Source organism: Talpa occidentalis, unplaced genomic scaffold (assembly GCF_014898055.3).
Source record: "Talpa occidentalis isolate TD23 unplaced genomic scaffold, MPIMG_talOcc4v2.1, whole genome shotgun sequence".
Lineage (NCBI taxonomy): Eukaryota > Metazoa > Chordata > Mammalia > Eulipotyphla > Talpidae > Talpa > Talpa occidentalis.
In genome coordinates this window covers 133,647,862-133,669,606 of record NW_026555331.1, presented here as the reverse complement: position 1 = coordinate 133,669,606, position 21,745 = coordinate 133,647,862, and the positions used below count along the sequence as shown (strand labels likewise).

The 21,745-nt window shown below is 37.3% G+C and overlaps 1 protein-coding gene across 2 annotated transcripts in view; it reads left to right on the top strand.

Annotated features, from left to right (window-relative positions):
* Positions 1 to 21,745, top strand: part of CADPS2 (calcium dependent secretion activator 2) — a 410,328-nt gene that overhangs the window by 135,730 nt on the left and 252,853 nt on the right. For both annotated transcript variants that reach the window (XM_037512374.1, XM_037512392.2), the window contains exon 3: positions 690 to 1,022. In XM_037512374.1, coding sequence (XP_037368271.1) covers positions 690 to 1,022 — 333 coding nt within the window. The remainder of the gene's footprint in view (positions 1 to 689; positions 1,023 to 21,745) is intronic.

Genomic DNA, 21,745 nt, shown 5'->3' with positions numbered 1-21,745 from the left:
TATCCTGTCTCTCCCAGTTAGTGTGAGCTGTTCGAGCTCTGGGTCTTTGGCTCATGTATTTGTGTGTCCCTGAAACTTAGCAAAACATGTGACACATTTATTACCGCTTAGTAAATGCCAACTAAAAAACATGTAATTGTACTGAGTTAGTATCCGTTTAGGTATGATTTTATAGAGGAAACTAAGACTCCCAAAACATGATATTGTTTGTTTCCTGGCTTCAGATATCATTTGGTAACTTGTGAGAACCCAGCACTGACTGTTTTCATTTAAAAAAAAAAAAAAAAAGCTTGAAGGGAAACACCTACCAATTTAGAATACTAAATATCATGTAAGTATTTCTGAAGCTAGTCTTCAGGTGTTTATATTGTACTTTAAATTTGCCTTGCTATTGCAGCCTTATGCACAGTTATCAATTTCCAAAAAGTTGTTTCAATTTCAAATATCTTCCCATAGAAAGTATAATCATCTTACAGTTTTTGCAACACCAGTTACTGCCTTTTCTAAACATTTCAACATTTTAGAGAGATTTGGGACCTCTGTTTATGTCATTACTTACCATGTGTTATAAAACATTTTGAATAATTGTAAAATATCGCTGTCATAACTCTTTCTAGATTGCAAAAGCAAGTGGTGGTTGAATCCCTGCCTAGTTGTACATAGGTTGATTTTTGGTTTTTGTTTCTCAGGTTTTTCTGAAGAGTGATCGAGTGGCCAGGATGGTGCAAAGTGGAGGGTGTTCTGCAAACGACTTCAGAGAGGTATTTAAGAAAAATATAGAAAAACGTGTGCGGAGTTTGCCAGAAATTGATGGCTTGAGCAAAGAGACTGTACTGAGTTCCTGGATAGCCAAGTATGACGCCATCTACAGGGGTGAAGAGGACTTGTGCAAACAGCCTAATAGGATGGCCCTCAGTGCTGTGTCTGAACTTATTCTGAGCAAGGAACAACTCTATGAGATGTTTCAGCAGATTCTGGGCATTAAAAAACTCGAGCACCAACTCCTTTATAATGCATGTCAGGTAAGTGGTCCTTTTTTCCCCACACCCTCACCCAACTTGCACTATGAACATTCTTTCCAATGAAGCTTATTTTGGTGAAAAGTTGAGTGAAATTGGATTTTAGTAAAAAGTGATATTTGAAAGTAGCTTTGAAAGAATTACTTGTTAGAGGGAGAAGAATATTAGTATTTTTTTACCTAGTAAATAATCGTACCCATGTGCCCTATTTTAAGACAGCAGATCTATGTCAGTGGGGTATATTTAGGGCATGGCCTGAATAGTAAAGTGAAAACCATCTGTTATCTGAAGAAACTTGGCAATTTATTATAAATAGGTATTCCTCAGTGCAAAATAATTTGTCGTAAAAGATTTGACGCTGGTCTTCCGGTTTTATGGAAGTAACTGAAATTTCAATTTTCTTTAACCTTGCCAGAGAGAAACAAATTGAAGAGGATTGCTAACCTAGGTAATTTAAAGAGATGACAGAGTGAATAATATCTTTCTCCTTAGTTGTTATTCTAATCATAAATATGAAAAACTGAATAAGCCTGCTCTTTCTTCTTCAGACCCCATGATTGGTCGAAGAATGCATCCCTTCCATGTTTGCAGTTTGTGTGCTTATTTAACTCTGCCCTAATATATGATTTAAGTTGATAAAATTTTGACATTTTAAAATCCATGTACTCATTAATAGTTGCACCTTTATAATGTACATATGTTTACATTTATATTTAATCTTTTCACAAATCTACTTTTCTTAATTTCTGTATTCTATCTGTGTAATTTATTTTGCATTACTAATTGTGGATCATTTCAAATGAATAAGGTAACAGTTATTTCATAGTAAAGTAATGTGGCATCTAATTAACCCTGTGAACAACTTATGCCTTCATCGTAATTGTTTTCACTGCATTATTAAACTAGGTGGTAGTTTGATAACAGTCGATGGCTGTAAAACCAAAATCTTTTATTCAAACTAGAAATGTAATTGGTACTTGTATTTCTAATGTAACAGTAGCTCATTTTTACAGTTAAATATTGATGAACATAATTTTGTAGTAAAATTCAGACTGATATTTAATAGATCTTCATAGAGTATGCAAGTCAGCTCCTTGCTAGCTGTTGAGGAGACCTGGCTGAGCAAAATAAGATACCTGTTTTCCATATGCACAAGTCTGCTAAGCAGGTAGACTTTCAAATTGGTTATTATATATGCATTATCATTTATGGTCAATTTGATATTACAGGGTGATAAAATAAATACCTGTGGACCTATCAGTTAACTCAAGAGATTTCAAAATTCATCCTTTGCTTTTTAAGATTACTTCTACAGTAAAGGTGTGGACTCCTGATATTTTTTGCTTATAATTAGAACATATGTCTTATGCAAATTTCCAATTATAGCAATGAGTTTGTTTTTCCTTTCAGTCCTATCAGTATTTGCCTCATTTATTTTGATGCTCTGGTTCATACACATTTAAAATTGCTATGTCTGTTGGTGGAATTAACCCAACATTATATCAAGTCCCTTTTTATTCCTGATAATTATCTGTTTTTCTGAAGTCTATTTTGATTTAAATTAATATAATGAAACCACTTTCTTTTGATTAGGGTTAACACGATGTGTTTTTCTCCATCTGCTTACCTCTAACCTATCTGATTCTTTGTTGAGAATGGTTTTTTTTTTTTTTTTTGGTAGACTGATCATAATTGCCTAATTGCTCTTGGTTTTTTTAATCCAATATGACAAACTCTTTTAATGGGTATGTTTACAGTACTCATATTTAGAGTGATACCCTGGGAATAAAATCTGAAATCTTTGTGTTGTCACTTTCTTGCATTTGACGCCCCCCCCACACACTTCCTGCTTTCTCTGGTTTTAATTGAACATTTTGTCTGAATCCTTTTGATATCCTCTTTTGATATACTACTTGTCTTTTTTAAAACTTGTTTGGTGGTTATCCTAGGATTTACAATCTATATTTTAAAATAATCTAAGTCTACTGTCAAATACCACTATAAGATTCAAATGCAGTGTAGCTATCCCACAGTCATGCCTAGTTTCTCGCCCTCATCCCTTGTGATATTTCTGTCATTTAATTCTATGCCATAATCACCCCAACATCATTACTACTGTCCTGGGACAGAATTGGGTATAGATGGGAGGTGGCAGGGGTGGGCGTTGGGGGGATTGTAGTATGAAAGAATTCACCAGAGACAGAGTGGAGAACAGTAGAGGCAGATTTATTGAAATGCACTGCTAAGGGAAGCAGTGGGCAAGGCAGGAGAGGTCTCTGCACTGCATGAGGGTCCAGAGGCTCTGTTTATATTCATGGATTTGATTAGAGTGGCTAGTGTCAGGTAGGTCCAGACTGATGATCCTCATTTGCTTACAGGATCATCAAATTAAGAGATCATCAGCTTAATGGCCCAAGCTCTCCAGGCCAGTCCCATTCACTCCCTTCACCCATTTAAGCCTCCCAGCCCTGCCTGCCAGGTGAGGAATGGTGGCTCACTTGTTAAATTTAGCAATGATACCAAGATAAATAGCTACTACTCCTTTAAATAGTTAACTTTTAGATCTGTTAAGAATAATTTTGGGAGGGTGCGGAAGGGAGGGATTGGGATCAAAATAAGGGGTTTGCAATTATATGGGGAATATAAAAATAAAAAGAAAAAAAGGAAAATAAAACAGAAAATGGCAACCTTGACTAGACAGTATCAAGGTCTTAAATTCTTAAGTGATTATAACATGACAAAATATTTGGAGTGTATGATTATAAAGCTATTTCATTGCTGAAAGTTAATATGACAGAAAAAATGCCCATAATACTTCACCTTTATAGAATGACAATAAATGTTGGTATATATTCCTAGCAGTTTTTAATGACTTTCCTAACTATTAATAGTTAATGGTATATATCCTAGCAGTTTTTAATGATTTTCCTAACTATTAATAGTTAACTGTAGAAAATATATTGAAAGATCTTTTTAATTTAGAGGCTAGGTTTGAAACATTAAGATATTTTATTTTATTTTTATTTTATTTTTTTTTTAAGATTTATTTATTTATTTATACAAGCACTGGGTACAGTCAGAAGTGCGGGAGGGTGAGAGAATTCACCAGAGCCAGAGAGGGGAGCAGAGCAGGCAGAAGGACCAAAGTACACTGCCGAGGGGAGCAGCGGGAGGCAGGAGAGGTCTGCGCGCCATGTGGGACCCTCCTCTGGTGGCTGGGGAGCAGCCGGGGATCGAACCGGCGCTGCCGAGGCAGCGGGCAGCTTCACAACCCAGCACTCAACCACTGTGCCACCCGGGAGGCCCAAGATACTTTATTTGTGCCATAAAAGTTTGCTCTAGTTTGTGATAATGTAGTCTTAGGTATTCTACTGTTTACCAAATATAGCATCATGGAATGAAGCATGTTATAAGGAATACAGTGTTTGTTTAAATATTTTTATTTCTCCTTTCCTTAAAAAACATTAGTTTAAATAAAAAAAAGAATAATTTTAAAAATATTCATTTCTTCTTATTCCTTCTCTGTTACTCTTTTTTATATGTTGGTCTGTTTCTGAGCTATATAATTTTCTTAATCTGAAAACCTTCAGCATTTCTTGCAGAGCGAGATTGCTGGCTCTGAGTTCACTGTTCCTGTTTGTCTGAGTCTTTGTTTCTCCTTCATGTTTAAAGGGGACTTTTACTGGATATAGAAATATTATTAGTTTTCTGCTTCAAAGCCTGGGCTCCACCCCCTTTTTGCATGATTCTGCTAAATCTGATGAGATTCTTATCTTTGACTGTGTTTAGGTAAGGTGTGTTTGCCCTGGCTTCTTTCATTATTTTCTACTTAAGTTTTCTGCGGCTTCCTTATAGTATACCAAGGTATGGTCTTTTTATTTGTGTCTCTCTTGTTTGGTGTTTCGTGAGCTTCCAGAATCTGTGGGTTGGTTTCTGTCATTAACTTTGAAAAATTATCAGATACTCCCTCTGTTCAATTTTCTTTCTTTTTTTTTAATTTAAACTTTATTTTTATATTCTCCATACAATTACAACCCCCTTATTTTGACCCCAATCCCTCCTTTCCCCGCCCCCCTCCCCCCATAGAGTGTCTCTGGTTCATAGTTGTTTGTTGATTTTGATATTTTCTTTCTTATAGTAATTCTTTTTCCTGGTCCCTTATTTAAGGTTTCTAGATTCCTGCTATGAGTGAAACCATCTGGTATTTTTCTTTTTCTTTCTGGCTTATTTCGCTGAGCATGATCCCTTCCAGCGCCATCCATGTTGCTGCAAATTGCATGTGTTTATCTTTTTGAAGGCTGAGTAATATTCCATAGTGTATATGTACCACATCTTCTTGATCCAGTCATCTATTTTTGGGCATTTGGGTTATTTCCAAAGCTTAGTTATTGTAAACAGTGCTGCTATAAACATAGGGGTGCAGGTGCTCTTTGGAACTGATGTTTCTGTGTCCTTTGGGTAAATACCTAGGAGTGGAATTGCAGGATCATATGGAAGCTCTATGTTTAGTAGGTCAAGAAATCTCCACACAGCTCTCCATAGTGGTTGGACCAGTGTGCACTCCCAACAGCAGTGCAGGAGAGTTCCTTTTTCTCCACATCCTCACCAACATTTGTTGTTGCTAGTTTTTTTAATATGTGCCATTCTTACTGGTGTGAGATGGTATCTCATGGTAGTTTTGATTTGCATTTCCCTGATTACAAGTGATGCTGAACATTTTTTCATATGCCTATTGGCCATTTGCATTTCCTTTTCAGAGAAGTTTCTTTTTAGCTCTTCTGCCCATTTTTTGGCTGGATTATTTTCTTTGTTTTGCTGAGTCTCATCAGCTCTTTGTAGATTTTTGTGATCAGTCCTTTATCATTAGTGTTGTGTGCAAAAATGTTCTCCCAGTTGGTGGGGTTTCTCTTTGTTTTTGTTATTGTCTCTTTTGCTGTGCAGAAGCTTTTTAATTTGATTTAGTCCCAGCTGTTGATCTTTGCCTTCACTATCACTGCTTTGGGTGATGTGTCTGTAAAGATGTCGTTGATGTGCATATCATGTAGTGTTTTGCCTATATTTACTTCGATGTATTTTATGGTTTCAGGTCTTATGTCTAGCTCCTTAACCCATTTTGAGTTGGTTTTTGTGCATGGTGTTAGGTAATAGTCAAGCTTCATTCTTTTGCATGTAGTGACCCAGTTTTCCCAGCACCATTTATTGAACAAACTTTCTTTGCTCCAATGCATATTCTTTGCTCCTTTGTCAAATATTAGTTGACCATAAATCTGTGGGTTTATTTCTGGATTTTCTATTTAATTCCATTGGTCTGTGTGTCTGTTCTTGTTCCAATACCATGCATTTTTAATGATTGTGGCTTTGTAGTATAGTTTGAAGTCTGGGAGTGTGATGCCTCCATTCCCTTCTTTTCTTTTTCAGGAGAGCTTTGGCTAATTGGGGTTTTTGGTGATTCCATATGAATTTCATCAATAATTGTTCTATTTCTTTGAAGAATAACATTGAAAATTTTATTGGAATAGCATTGAATCTGTATATTGTTTTTGGTAGGATGGCCATTTTAATAATGACTATTCTTCCAATCCATGAGCAGGGGATGTCTTTCCATTTCTTTGTGTCTTCTTCTATTTCTTTTAACAGTGTTTTATGGTTTTCTTTGTATAGGTCCTTTACCACTTTTGTTAGATTTATTCCCAAATATTTGATTTTTTTTGTTTCGATAATAAAAGGGATTTTTTTTTATTTCTTCTTCAGATTTATTGTTTGTGTATAGGAAGGCTACTGACTTTTGCGTGTTGATTTTGTATCCTGCCACGTTACTGAACTGATTGATGAGCTGAATTTAAGTTTTTCTGTGGAGTTTTGGGGTTCTCTATGTATATTATCATAACATCTGCAAGTAATGATAGTATGACTTCTTCTTTTCCTATTTGGATTCCTTGTATGTCTTTCTCTTGTCTTATTGCTCTGGCTAGGACTTCCAGTATTATATTGAAAAGCAGTGGTGAGAGTGGACATCCTTGTCTTGTTCCAGATCTTAATAGAAATGCTTTTAGTTTCAGCTTTTCACCATTGAGAATGATACTGTCTCTTGGCTTGTCATATATGGCCTTTGTGATGTTGAGGTATGTTCCTTGTATCCCAAGAATTTCAAGGGCTTTTATCATGAATGGATGTTGCACTTTGTCGAAAGCTTTCTTGGCATCTATTGATATTATCATATGGTTTTTATATTTCTTTTTGCTGATGTGTTGGATAACGTTGATTGATTTTCGGATGTTGAACCATCCTTGTGTCCCTGGCATGAATCCTGCTTGGTCGTGGTGAATTATCTTATGGATACATTGTTGGATTCTGATAGCTAAAATTTTATTGAGGATTTTTGCATCACTGTTCATTAGGGAGATTGGCCTGTAGTTTTCTTTTTTTGTGTTGCCCTTGTTTGGTTTTGGTATTAGTGTAATGTTGGCTTCATAGAACATGTTTGGTATTGTCCCTTCCTTCTCAATTTTTTGGAAGAGTTTGTGAAGGATAGGCACTAATTCGTCTCTGAATATTTGGTAGAATTCATTTGTAAATCCATCAGGTCCTGGGCTTTTGTTTCTGGGAAGGTTTTTGATTACCATTTCAATTTCGCTGCTTGTAATTTGTCTGGTTAGGTGTTCTATTTCTTCTTTAGCTTTGGGTGATTGTAGAGTTGTAGGAATTTGTCCATCTCCTCTAGATTGTTGAACTTGTTTCCATATAACTGTTCACAGTAGTTTCTGATTATTCTTTTGATTTCTGCTGTGTCCGTTGTGATTTCTCCTCTTTCATTGATGATCCTGTTTATTTGTGCTTTCTCCCTTTTTTCCTTTGTGAGCCTGGCTAGGGGTTTGTCTATTTTATTGATTTTTTCAAAGAACCAGCTCTTGGTTTCATTGATCTTTTGGATTTTTTTTTTTGTTTCGATTTCATTTATTTCTGCTTTGGTTTTTATTATTTCTTTTCTTCTACTGGTTTTGGGGTTTTTTTTTTGTTGTTCTTTTTCTAGATCTTTGAGCTTCGAGATTAGGTTGTTTCTTTGAGTTCTTTCTTGTTTCTTGATGTGAGCCTCTATTGCTATATATTTTCCTCTTATTACTGCTTTTGCTGCATCCCATACATTTAGGAAATTGGTGTCCTCATTGTCATTCAATTCAAAGAATTTTTTAATTTCTTCTTTGATCTCCTCATTAGTCCAGTGGTCTTCCACTAGTGTGGGTTTCAATCTCCATGAGGTAGGTGAGTTCCTTGCCTTCTTTTTATGGTTTATTTCTAGTTTGATGCCTTCATGGTCAGAGAAGATGCTTGGTATGATTTCAATCTTGGTGTATCTGTTGATGTTTGTCTTGTGTCCCAGTATGTGATCAATCCTGGAGAATGAGCCGTGTGCGCTTGAGAAAAATGTGTACTCAGATTTTTTTGGGTTTAGTGTTCTATAGATGTCTGTTAAGCCCAAGCACTCTAGATCCTTATTTAGAGCTTTAGTGTCTTTACTTGTTTTTTATCTCGTTGATCTATCCATTGTTGATAGTGGTGTGTTGAAGTCTCCTACTACATATGTGTTTTCTCTGATGTCTGTTTTCAAAGATGACAATAGTTGTCTGATATATTTTGGTGCTCCTTCATTTGGTGAGTATATGATAATGAGTGTTATTTCTTCTTGAAGTATTGTACCCTTGATCATAATGTAGTGACCGTTGGGGTCTCTTTTTACCTTTTTGAGTTTGAAATGTTTTATCTAATATAAGTATAGCTGTTTCTGCTTTCTTTTTTGGTCCATTTGCTTGTAGGATTGTTTTCCATCCTTTAACTCTGAGTCTATTTTTGTCTTTTGTAGCTAAATGTGTTTCCTGGAGACAGCAAAAGTTTGGGTTTTGTTTCTTAATCCAGCCTGCGACTCTGTGTCTTTTTATTGAAGAGTTTAGTCCATTTACATTTAGAGTTAATATTGATATGTTAGCATCTCTATTTACCATTGTGTTTGTCTTTCCTTTGATTTTATTTATTTATTCTTTTAATAACTTTTTTTTTGGGGGGGGGCCTTCTTTTGTTGTTATTCGTCACTCTGAGGTTCTGGCTTTAGGACTCCTTGTAGTAGTTTTTTGGAGTGGGGGTTTAGTTGTAATGAAATTCCAGAGTTTCTATTTGTCTGGGAAGGTCATTATTCTGTCTTCATAGAGGAAGGAAAGCTTTGCAGGATAGAGTATTCTTGGTTAACATCTGTTGTCTTGAAGTCTGTTGACTATGTCCCTCCACTCTGTCCTTGTCCGTAGTATTTCTTTGGAGAAGTCTGATGTCAGTCTGATTGGTTTTCCTTTGTATGTTATCTGTTTCTTCTCTCTTGTCAGCTTGATTATTTTTTCCTTGTCTTGGATTCTTGGGAGCTTTACTATTATGTGTCTTGCTGTATTTTTCCTTTTGTCATGGAAGTTTGGTGTTCTTCTTGCTTCTTGTATATCAATTTTCAGCTCCTTCTTCATGTTTGGGAAGTTCTCTTCAATTACTTCCTTAAATATTTTCTCTGTTTCTAGGTCTCTCTCCTCTCCTTCTGGGATTCCTATAACTCTTATATTTCCTTTCCTCATCGAGCCAGATAGTTCCCGAAGTCTTTCTTCAATCTTTTTCATTCGTACTTCTCTTTCCTTTTCTGTTTTGGTTCTTTTTATTTCTGTGTCTTCAAGAGTGCTTATTTGTTCTTCCATTTCCTCTATTCTGTTATCACTGCTTTTCCCAGCATTCTTTAGCTCTTCGGTTAATCCTTTGATCTCCTGCATTTCCTTCATTTCCATCTTTAGGGACTCAATTTCATTCTTCTGAGCGTTGTTTTCCTTAATGACTTCCATCAGTTTTTTCATCATGGCAATTTTAAATTCTTTTTCTGGAAGGCTCAGAAGTTCTTCCAAGTCACTGTAGTTGCAAGCTGGTGGGAGGTTTTTTTTTTTTTTTTTTTTTTTTTTTTGTGGTGTGTCTTTTTTCTGAGGCGTTGCTACTTTGCTTGTAGTTTTTCTTTTCCCTGCTGCCTGTCTTCTAATTTGCCTTATGCATTGGGACACTGTGCCGCTGGTACTGGCTGGCATCTTTTTGGTGTGTTCTTTCGGGAGTTTCAGAAACTGGCACTCCAAACGAGTCAAAAACTGTTATGCCAGAAGTCTAGTGAGGCAGTGGTACTTTGAGTATGTTAATGGTCACTGTCACAGAATCTCTCCTCCTTCTGTGTTTAGTTACAGAGGTGCATCTTGAAATCCCACAGACTTCCCTGGAGGTGGGGCAGCTGGATTGCACTCTGGGTTCCAAATCTCTGGATCCTCCTCTGGGCTCTGACTTCCTGACAGGAGGGACTGGGCTTGTGGGGGCCTTCAGCTCACCTCTGACTGCGCAGGGAACCTTCTCCCTCTGGCTCCACGGGGAGCCTTCTGCCAGATTTAAGCAGTCTTTATTGAAGAAAGGTCCCTGTTCTAAAATGGCGCTTTGGAGACAGGCACACTCTTCTGCGCGCCCGGTCTGCTCTGGCCATGGGTGCCTGCTCCCCCTCTGGGTTTGGACTGCTGGCCTGAAGGGGCCTGGCTTGGGTGAACTTTCCAGCTCACCTCTGGCTCCCCCAGGAGCCTTCTGCCGGTTTTAAGCAGTCTTTACTGAAGAAGGGTCCCCATTCTATGGGGTGTTGGTGATTTTTTCTCCTCCTCTGTCCAATTTTCCCCTTCCCTTCACTTCACCTCCCCTGTCCCCCCGTCTCCCCTACTTTAGTATTGGCCCATAGTTTCAGAACTTCTGTTTTTTGAGTTGTTTTTCTTTATGCTTGAGAATGGAAAGTTTCTACTGACCTTTCTTCGAGTTCACTGATTCTTTTCTCAGTACCTTCCAGTCTACTGTGCTAAGCCCATTAATGTCATTATTCATTTCTGTTTCAGAATTTATTTCTGGCATTTCCTTTTGACCTTTCTTAGTTTCCATCTCTCTGCTTATGTTACTTACCTATTTCATGCATGTTTTTTAAGTTTTTTCCATCAGAGCCCATACCTTATTAATAAGTTATTTAAATCCCTTGCTTGAAGACTACAACATTGTAGGTTTCAGTGTTTGTCTCTCTAAACTTTGTTTCCTTTTGCCTTTTGACATGCCCTGTGATTATTTTTTTTTTTATTGAAAGCCAGACATATTGTATCAGGTAGAATGAGGTATCATTGCCTTTTTAGTGTCAGGGTTTATGTTAACTGGATAGGAGCTGACCTGTGTTTAATGTTTCTTGTAGCCATAGGTATAAGATGCTCTAAATTCTTCTGGTTTCCTTCTCTCCATCTCCTGTCTTGACTTTAGATTTCCCTAAGTATTTGTCCTCAGAGAGAGTTTGTGTCTTGCAGTTCTTTTAACAGTGTACCACTGTTGTTGAGCTAGAGCCATGTAAATTGCTGGGGAATAGGGGGCAGTCTGTTATCTGATTTTTAGTCTCTTAGTGGACCTATGTCTTGGAGCTATAACCTTCATAAGTGTGCTCCTGTCTCAATGTATCCCTACCTCCTATGTCCCTTTGTTATGGGGCAGCCCAGATATGAAATGTGTTGCCTGACTGTGGATCCTCATCTGTGTGCTTGAAGGGGACTTATAATAAGACTCAACTGCAGGCACACACAAAAAGTTTAATAAAGGGTTTATTTACAAAAGAAAGGGAAATGAAGAAATAAATAACTCAGGGAGAAAGTGGGTGAGATAAATTGGTGATTGCATCCTACCAGTTCCGCTGAGCTGGAATCCCAATGGCATGCTGAGAGCTGGCAAAAAACCAAGGGCCAAGGGATCCCCCAAGGCCCAGATTTCTGGTTATATACCAGACCTGGCTGCTTAACTCCACCCTCAGGTCCCAGCAGTCCTCCCTTCCATGATGATGACATTATGGGATTTGTAGTTCTTGGTGTCTTGGGTATCTTTGGTCTGGAATGGGGGTGGAGTTCATAAAACCTGTGTTTGTGGAGTTCATTCAGGGCATCCTTTCTCCTGAACACCTTGTTTCCTTGCCTGGCACCCCCAGTCTGTTTCTTAGACGTCTTCTCCCCCTGTTTGTTCTGGCTCTTTCCTCCTGCCCCACCCCACCCCCCAGCCCCCGATAGAATAAATGAACAGCCTGCAAAGGACTGCAGAGGGCAGCCACCTCTTCCCTCAGCTAAGACATGCATTCACTGTTTCTCTCTGGCAAAGTCTATTCTTCATTGTCGGGGAGAAGAGTGTGGAAGGTTTAACAATGCCTTTATTTTCCCCCTTCCTGCAGGTTCAGCTGATGATCTTTCATGGATCCCAAACCCTGAGTACCTGCTGGGGTTACTAAAAGGAAAACCCAGTGTAGTGTGGGATCCCCTTAGGATTGTAGCCCCAGGAATTTGTTACTGTCTCCACTCAATTCCTACTAATTTGGGCAAATTACTAACTTGGTCAACTAGGTTTTGACCAAGTCTTTTTGTCTTCCATGGACTTCTGCTCTGAGAGCTGTTTACCTCTGGTTCTGTCTGTATCTCCAGGGGTGAGTTTAGTGGTTTAACCTGCAGCCTCGTTTCTTTAACAAGTCCAAGAAAAGCCAGTGATTCTCAGCTAGCCCAGCTCTCTATTTTAAGGAGAGTGTTGACTTGCCAACTCTTTCCATGTCTCTCCCGAAGCATGAGTTCCTTTCTTTTGTTCCGAGACTTGAAAGAAAGGCCCAAGGATTGTTTTTTTATTGACTTAATAACAAAAAGAAATTTCAAAAACTCCTAATAAAGGAGAGCTTTCCTTTGCAGTAACAATCATTTATGAAATGAATGACATTATGAAAATAGATAGTTAAGAAAGAAATGGATAGTTGAGAGACAGACAATCCTACATCCCTCAAGGTCATGTGTGCCTATTCTTTGTTACCTTTCATCTGAAGTTAAAGAAGAAAAGGTGAAATCACAGAAAATAGTCTACCTCTTAGGATAAAGTTTTAAGAAGAGAAGTAGTGAAGGAGGACAAAGGGGAAGGACCCACAGCCAGCTGAGCTGTTGGAACAGGGCACTAGTATGTTGGTGAAATATCTTGGGTCTCAGCAAAGGCTTTGAACCTCTAATGGTAACATTCTTGTTTCTGCATTTGTTTATCATTATCTGAGCCCTTGCTTTTGCCAACAGTTGTTCCTCTAGGAACTCTCAAAGGTGTATTACTACAGGGTCAGTAGAGAGAGCTGTTCACTAAGATGTGCAAGATGGCAAGGGCCAGATGGTCCCTGGAGATGCAAGAAGAGAGACCATGAATGAGAAGGGACCACTGCCAGGGCTGCCACCCAATGCCCACAGGAGCCTCAGTGATGGTTACATTTGCCCCAGAGTTTCAGGATTAACATCTGGAACTGAAAACAGGCAGCTGTCTCCTGAAGCATAGCTGTTTCCTTCTGCTCAGAACAAAGAATTATTAATTATCAAAATTCAGGCAAATTGGAAGCTCATAAAACATGAATCTAGAAGATATCACAGCTAAAGTTTGAAATTAGGAAAAAATGAAAGAAATTATTCACATGTTGCCCAAAAAACATACAGAAATACCACCCAGGTATGTCTGGATTTTCTATTAGAACTATTAGACAATTGTGCTATTAGAACTACCAGTCATACTTTGCATTCTTTGGTTTGAAAACAATATTTCTGAACTGGTACACATTCTTACAACACAGTTTTAGATAAAAACAGTAGGAAAGTAGTGAATGCATTATCTACAATGAGCAATGTGACAATATCAGAATCTATAGTTGAATTGTTAGCCATAATTTACTTAAATTCAGTAAAGTAATAGGAGTGAAGGAAGAACAATCTGTCAGTGGAAAATTTAACTCAATAATTTTTAAGGACATGCAGTGATTTCAAGTGCATAGTTATACTTATAGAGAAACAAAATTAGTTGATACTAGAACTACGCACTAGTCTTAAGAATGATTCTTCACATATTTTTAAATGACAGTGCTGTCAAGTGGCGCTATTAAGAAATCAACTACTTTCCTTGAAAATAAATGTTTATTAAAGTTTATTTAAAAAATTGACAAATGGTAACACAGTGTGTTCAAGTCCATTATTAACCCATTTTCCATAATTAGGTAGGGAATATAGTTATTTAGAAATGATGTCCCAATCACTGTGTTGAATGATAGGAGCACAAAGACCTAGTTATTTGCTAGGCTTATTATTTTTTTTTTAAGTAGCATTGTTTTGTCAGTGCAAGTGTGATATAAATGGCTTGAGTTCCTGGCTCTACCTTCTTGAGTTTAAAGAGAAAGCAGTATTGGGGGGAAGACTATAAACTTTCAGAGACGTCAACAAGAATGAGAAGATTCTGACAGAGGAACCAGCAGGTACAAAGGAAGATGGTGTAACAGCGTGGCATTTGGGGAAGGGCAAGGCATTGTGACTGCTCAAGTGTAAGGATGAGATGGGGCTGTGCTTTGAGGAGACATTGGGATGTGTAGGTAAGCGCGTTGTAGACTGGGGAGAGAGGTAAGGATCCTAAATGATCAGTCTGAAGAGTAGAGTACACAGTGCCCTCTCTACTGCTTTTCTCCTCCTTTTGCTTCTATATTTGTCTCTTAAGAAGATTAAGTCATTGAATTTCACAGCTATCTAAATCCGGATGTCTTCTGCCAAAAGCACCTTCATTAATCATTCTAATTCTTTTTCCATTAACTGAAGAGGGTGAGTCAGCCATATTTACCTAAGAGACAAAGCAAAGTTAACTGAACTCTCTCCAAATATCCCTCCTACCTGGATTCCTTACATTATGAAGACTTCAAGACTGTATTAGATACTACTGCAGAAGTGTTTGTGTGTTTGTGAAGGATAAGCAGGCATATTTACAAGTAGTTAAGAAGTAGTGTTTAAGTTTATGGTTCCCTTTCCCTAGAAATTTTGGTATTGACGATTAAGCACTTTGAGTGTAGGATTTGAAATATTGGACAAATATAGGAGGTTGCTGTTTCCCTTCTAACTGTCAGAGTCCTTCCCCAGAAGTCCAGGAATCATGAGATAGTCTGTTCTGAAGGTGTGAAAAAGGTGTGAAAAAGGAAAATGGGAAGAAATGTGAATGCTCAAAGGAAATTGGTGTCTGTCTTTCATCACTGACAGCTTTTTTCTCAACTAAGTAGCATGTGATTCATAATACATTTTGTTTAACATAATCTGCCTGCTTTGGCAGAAATAAAAGCACATTCTACAGAGACTGTGACATTTAATAACAAAACTCACTTTCAGAATAGGAAGATAAAGTGCAGAAATAACAATTAGAGTAGATTTTTCATGTGTATAATTTCAAGTTTCAAAGTGCTTGAGGAAAATATTGAAGTAAATGTTATTCCATGGCAGTTTTTGTATTTTAGGAGGCAGCAAAGAGAAACTTAAGACTTGAAGAGTGATTAGATTATGTAATGTCTAATTTTTTAAAGACTCTGGAATTAATAGAATGGCTATAATATTTTTGTACATACTCACTTTTAAATATAAATGTGTCATAAATTAGGTGAATGTGATTTCATGTGTAAATGAGTTTAAATATCTGATTAGTATAGTGAATCAATGTCCTCTCTAGAAATTAAATGTTTATAATGGGGATGCAGTTTTAGCATTGTTAAATTATAGATTTTGTCAGTGTTACTTCATTCAACCATATACCACTTTGATTTTTCCTTAGCCAATGTGCAGAAGAACTGCATAAGACTATTCCTAAGTAAGGTTTTAATTTGTTCTTTTTTCTTGCCTCATCAGATATCAATATAGGTTACCTTCAGGAACTCTCTGCATCATGTTTAGATTTTTCCCCTATGCCACTGTCCTGTAGAAATTAGAATGTTAGGCCTCCCTGGTGGCGCAGGTGGTTAAGTACCGCACTATGGAGCAATCCGAAGTCTCTGCAGCACAAGTTCGATCCCCAGCCGGCCAGGGAGAAACCCACATGGTGAGGCAGATCTCTCCTGTCTCACCTGCTGCTCCCCTCAGCACTGTATTTCTGTCGGTCTACCTATTCTGTTTCCCACTCTGTCTCTGGTGAATCCTTTCACCCCCTGCATCTCTGACCTGTACCCCAGTTCTTGTATGCATAAATAAATAAATCTTTAAAAAAGAAGAAATTAGAATGTTATTACTTTTCTTATTTATTTTAAATGAGAGGACAAATCTACAAAGACTAGGCATCTTTGCAGTAATAGTAAAGGAAAAATATTTTTGCTAATGCACTTCATAACCCATTCTCAACTATTAATGAAAGAGAAAGGAATATATGAATATATTTCAAGTATAATAAGCAATTATATCTTTTTCAAGATTGTTAAGGAAAATAGTCTATCAAAATTATAATGAGACATATGGTAATTAGCTTACTTGTTTCAAAATGTTTATTGAATACCTTTTTATGAATACCTTTTTAAATGTTAGTTACTGGGCTTAGCAGTGAAATTGCCAAATTGTTTTTTTTCCTCAAGGTCTTTGATGTGGTCAGGAGACAGACACATAAACATGATGTGTGCCACTAGGGGCCCGTTCCAAGCACAGTGTGAGCCAATGGAGGGAAATCTCTTCATGTGATAGAGGAGGCTGCAAGGATTTAGTTAATGGCCCATCCTGGCTGCACAGTGGCTTTCAAAGTCACTGGATGTCTTCACAAGAGCTCCCTGCGGTATACTGACACAGTCACAGAGAGCCAGAGCATTGGCCTGACTATCCACCAGAGGTCTCATTGCCATGGTCATTCTAACTAAATGGATGTCTGAGAGCCAGCCTGGCTCCATGCCCAGGAAGAAGTGGGGATTGGCCTGTGGACAACCCAGTTCTCTATTGGAATGTTAATGAAAGTGTAATGAAGGTTGTGCAAAGACAGAAATTCTTTGATTTTAGATGATGGGTAGATATTTAACAGACAGGAAGAAAATAGCACATAGAAAGAGAATGGAATGTCTTGGAATTTGTAGGGAGGTGTGTTCTGTGTAATCCTGGAGTGGCAGGAGTGGAGACCAGAGAGTTAGGAAATGACTAGACTGTTGAGGGCATTATATGCTAGCTGAAAGAGCTTGGGGTTGGGCATGTGATAGGGAACATTCTGGAGGAAGAACATTCTGGAGCATGTGTCTTAGTAAAAATTTTTCTTGTGTAATGAGTGACAATGAGAATTTCTAACTATTAATTGGCTTCTGGTCATATTTTTAAAATGATCTCATTTCCTATTTACAAAGAATACTCATGATTCTTACATGAAGGTCTCCAGATAGGCAAGACTCACTGCTTGATCTTTGAATTATCTCACAGGTTCATGAACATACATTACGCTTGATATGGAGCTGAGAGCAGCAGTTTTTGAAAAATATAGGTAGGGGTGTGATGTGTGAGAGAAATCATATGCTACTTGGATTGTTGTACTGTGTTAGGTCCACTGAAAAGTCCTTCAGTGGTAACAAACTAAATATACTATGCTTCATAAGGGCACCCTTCCCTAGGCCTTTTCATACAGGTCAGCTCCTCTTTCCACTCATTGCCATAGTACATGGCACATGGATTAATCTCAGTTGGTTCCAAATACCATTTTGTGTCATCCCAAGTAGGGTTATTCTCCTATGTTGTTTGTTCAGGCTTCCAACTTAAAACCCTATGTCCTTCCTTTCCTATTGCCATCCTAGCCCTAATGATTACATGATACTGCTGCTTCCTCTACAGTATTGTATTATCTGCTCCTTTATTTACAAGTATATTGCCATAGCAGGAGATTTCAGTACCTCTTAGAGAACATCACAGTAACCTCTTATTTCTTCCTACACTACATATTTTTGTTTCCAAAGTAATGTTTTTGAAGCAACATCCTAATTCTTTCCTGACCCAACTTTGAGTGGAAAGAAATTATAATGGCTCCTCTTTTCACCACAATAAAGTTCTTATGCTTGGCTAACCTTTCAATACCCATGTGTTAACATTCTGGCCCCTTCCTGCCTTCCTTAATTTCATTTCCTGTAACAATTCTTTACACACCCCAAACTGAGCTGATTCCCTGTGCTTATCCACTGCTTGTATTTTCTTGGATTTTACTTTTGTCTCACATTATTCTCTTCTCCAAGAACCAAGAGCAATTCTACCTCCATGAAAGTTTCCCTGTTTCTCCCCCCCGCCCCATCACTGTTCTTAAATATTAGGGGAGGGGAAAGTGAGACATTTACATTTCCTTATTATAATAGCCTGTCATAGTTATTTTGACATATTGAGCCCAGGATACTTAAGTAGTCTTGGTGCCTTTAATTGTACAGTAATATTTGATGTTTCCTATTGTGGGCATTCAAAGATAGTGAAAGACTAAAGGAAGGAAAGTTGAAAGTGAAGCATTTTGAAGGAATATGAGATGGTTAACTTGAATCCATGAGCCAGATTGCAGGACTCAAACCCTGTGACTGTGACCCTGGGAAATTGCTTGCAACAATTTGTGCTTCAGATTTTTCATCACTAAAATGAGATAAGACATATAGGAATTTTCTGAGCTTAAAATGTGATACTATTTATAAAAACTTTGAACAGTCCTAACATATAATAAGTGCTGTGTGAATTGAGTTCTTACTAGTACTGATGAGGCTAGAGTTTTAACCTGCTCTGATTAAGTTTTCTACCATGGAGAGTGTCTGTTATTTATTGCTGAATTCTGAATTTCAGATTATTAATGTGAATGTAAAATCATATAATCATCTAGTTTGAGGTGAGTATAACTAGTAAGTAATTGATTGAAATTATTATTAGTTTATTTGTTCTGTTCACAAAATAAAATGTTAGTTCAAAATGAGACACTAAAGAAAAACTTGATGATGTGTAAAAATTTACACAAGCCATATCTACCACTTTAGAGAATATGCATGCATATTCTCCAGACTATTGAAGTCCTTTGGTTTTTATGTTTGAGGCTAAATTTCCTGCGTTCTTGCCTTTGAACATTTGATCCATTATTTAATATAGTTTAGTTCAGTTCACATAGGGTAATTTCATATCTAATTAACTCGTTCATCTTTTCCCTCCTTTTAAGTATTCAAAGAAAAGTGTGGTTTGGGAAATGTATTTTTAAGACTTAGAACTTTTCTACAAGAATCCTTTGCAGAACTGCTATTTCTGAGTCATGTTTTTTATACATAATTTAGAAAGTAGATATAAGGGAGTTCTTTAAAAGCTTTGCCTCCAGCAGACAGAATGCTAGCTGATTCATACATAACATCACACACTGTGTTGCCCTTGAGCATAGGGGATAAGTGCATTTCCTTATGTTCTTTTTGTGTGAAATTACAAAAGGACCTTTAATTACCTTGTAGTTGTGGGCTATTTCAGTAATCAAGAAGGGAGGAAGGGCTCTTGTTTTTGGGGGTGATTGCCTCACAGAAGGTGGTTCTGCATGTAGGAGATGTTAAGGCCTAAGGACCTTTCAAGTATTTGCACTAAAATTGAGACTAGTTAGGACTAGTTATGTGACTCCCACTATTGTAGATGGGTTGTTTCATTGCTATTTCTAGGGAAAGGTGTACTAACAAGGGGCAGAGACTATAATTTGAGGTCATGAGTGTCTGAGAAGTTCAACAATAAGTCAGCTATCAAAGATCTGCTATCAAACCATGTGTGTTTATGGGCCCAGAGAGTGAGGGGTGTCAGGTTGGGAGTGGCACAGAAAATAACAGGGATCATAGAGAGTTATGCTATATCTTTTTTTTTTTTTTAAAGATTTATTTTATTTAGCATACAAGATCTAAGGTGTAGGCCAGAGGTCCGGGGTGGGGGTGAGAGGATTTACCAGAGACAGAGTAGGGAGCAGAACAGGCAGATCTACTGAAATACACTGCTGAGGGGAGCAACGGGTGAGTCAGGAGAGGTCTGCTGCACCATATGGGTAGCTCCCTGGCCGAGGATCGAACTTTTGCTACAGTGGCTGTAGATAGCTTGATAGCTCTGAGACTTCACCCCTGAACCACTAGGGAGGTCTTATGCTGTATCTTTATAATAATTTGTGATTCAAATGATGATAGAGAATTGACTGGTTTATTGATGAAGCACATTAAATGGCTAATAGTTAAAGCCTTTGGTCAGTGTTGTGAGGCCATATTGGAAAACCCAGGTCCATTTGGCAATGTCAAATAAATCAAACACTGGACTACTGGAAATTTATATGACAAAAAAAAGTGTTGGTGTTCTTTTGGAATCAGTGTTAGGTTTGCACCAGTTACTTCTCATAATGTATAATTTGTAAATTGCCAGGTTTATAGATGATATAAATACCATGAACCTGATATATGCATTAACTTTAGGGAAAACTCCAAATTTGCATTAACAGTACAACTATTCATCTACTTGTCTGTTTCCTACTAAAGGATAAAGATGTATGTTATAACAAGATGTATATTCTAAGAAAATAATGGAATACAATTTGGAAAGAGTCATGTTCTAGTTGGAGTAGGCCCTCAAAGAGAAAACTGATTTTATTTATTTATTTTTTTTGGTGCAAGAAAGAAGCATACAATTGCCTAGGCTTAGTACGTATAAAGACATCATTATATTAAAAAAAAAAAAAAACACAGCTATTAATCCCCTTTTTAGTGACTGACAATATAAAGTCAATTATGCTGTTCCAGAAAATAGATTAGTCAGAGAGGGCAATGATGCTCAACAGTGCCGTGAAAAGCACTTTTTAAAATACTTTTATCTTTGATATGAGCAAACTTAATGAATTCCAGTATTTGGTATGTGTAGTTTATATCACATTAGAAGAATCACATCACAAGTTATAAATGAAGCTGTTCAATAAAACTTGGTAAAGTTCTTTATACTGTGTCTGTATTGTTTACTGAGAGATAATTGGCTGTCAGCACAGACTTTGGTCTTCTAGGTCAGATACAAAGGGAGGCCTGCTGGTAGCTGAGATCTCTGTTTACGAGAAGAACAGGAGAGACATGGGCAAGGAGAGGCAAAGGTTTCACATTTTGCAAGTCAAGACTAACAGAGTGCTCTATCAGGTCCAAGTTATCTTGTCTCCTCAAAGTCCTTTTTAAATATTGCTGTCTTCATATTTCCTTTTTGATACTGTCAACCAGGAAAAAAATGTCTTTATCACTGAATTTCCGTAATACTCATTCAGTAGCTTCCTTGTGACAATTATAATCTCAACATGCTATTTTTAGTTTTCTGCATAAAGTGTGAACTGAGAGTCCATGACTCTTGTAGCTACTAAGGTGTCTGCAGTAGTGCTTGCTGTACAGTAGGCATAGAAACAAATTAAACAGTTAATGAAGTAGTTGTGGACCATCCAAGTCAACATTGTTAAGAGTTTATGTCTTAGTTCCATTATAAAAATCTAACAAGTTTCTGTAAGAATTAGGTCTGAGATTGTCTTTTTCCATGGCTTATGTTTGAAAAGTCATACAACCTCTTTGAGAACCAGTGAATAGAAGCTTATATACAGAAGATTCTCCAAGAGTTACGGTTCTTTCTTTCTTTTGAGTTAACCACCCCTGTGAGAATCTTCAATAAGCTATGAAATTCAAGCAGTTCCCCAGGAAAATAATACACATCTGCCAAACTTTGTCTACAACTTGAACCAGATTTATAGACTCCTGGAAGTTCAGGTTAAGAACTCCTTAACCTAGAAAATTCTGAATGTGGAAATAGTAGTCATTGCATAGTGAATAGGAGGAAAATTAACGTTTTGTTCTAAATATTTGTCAAGCC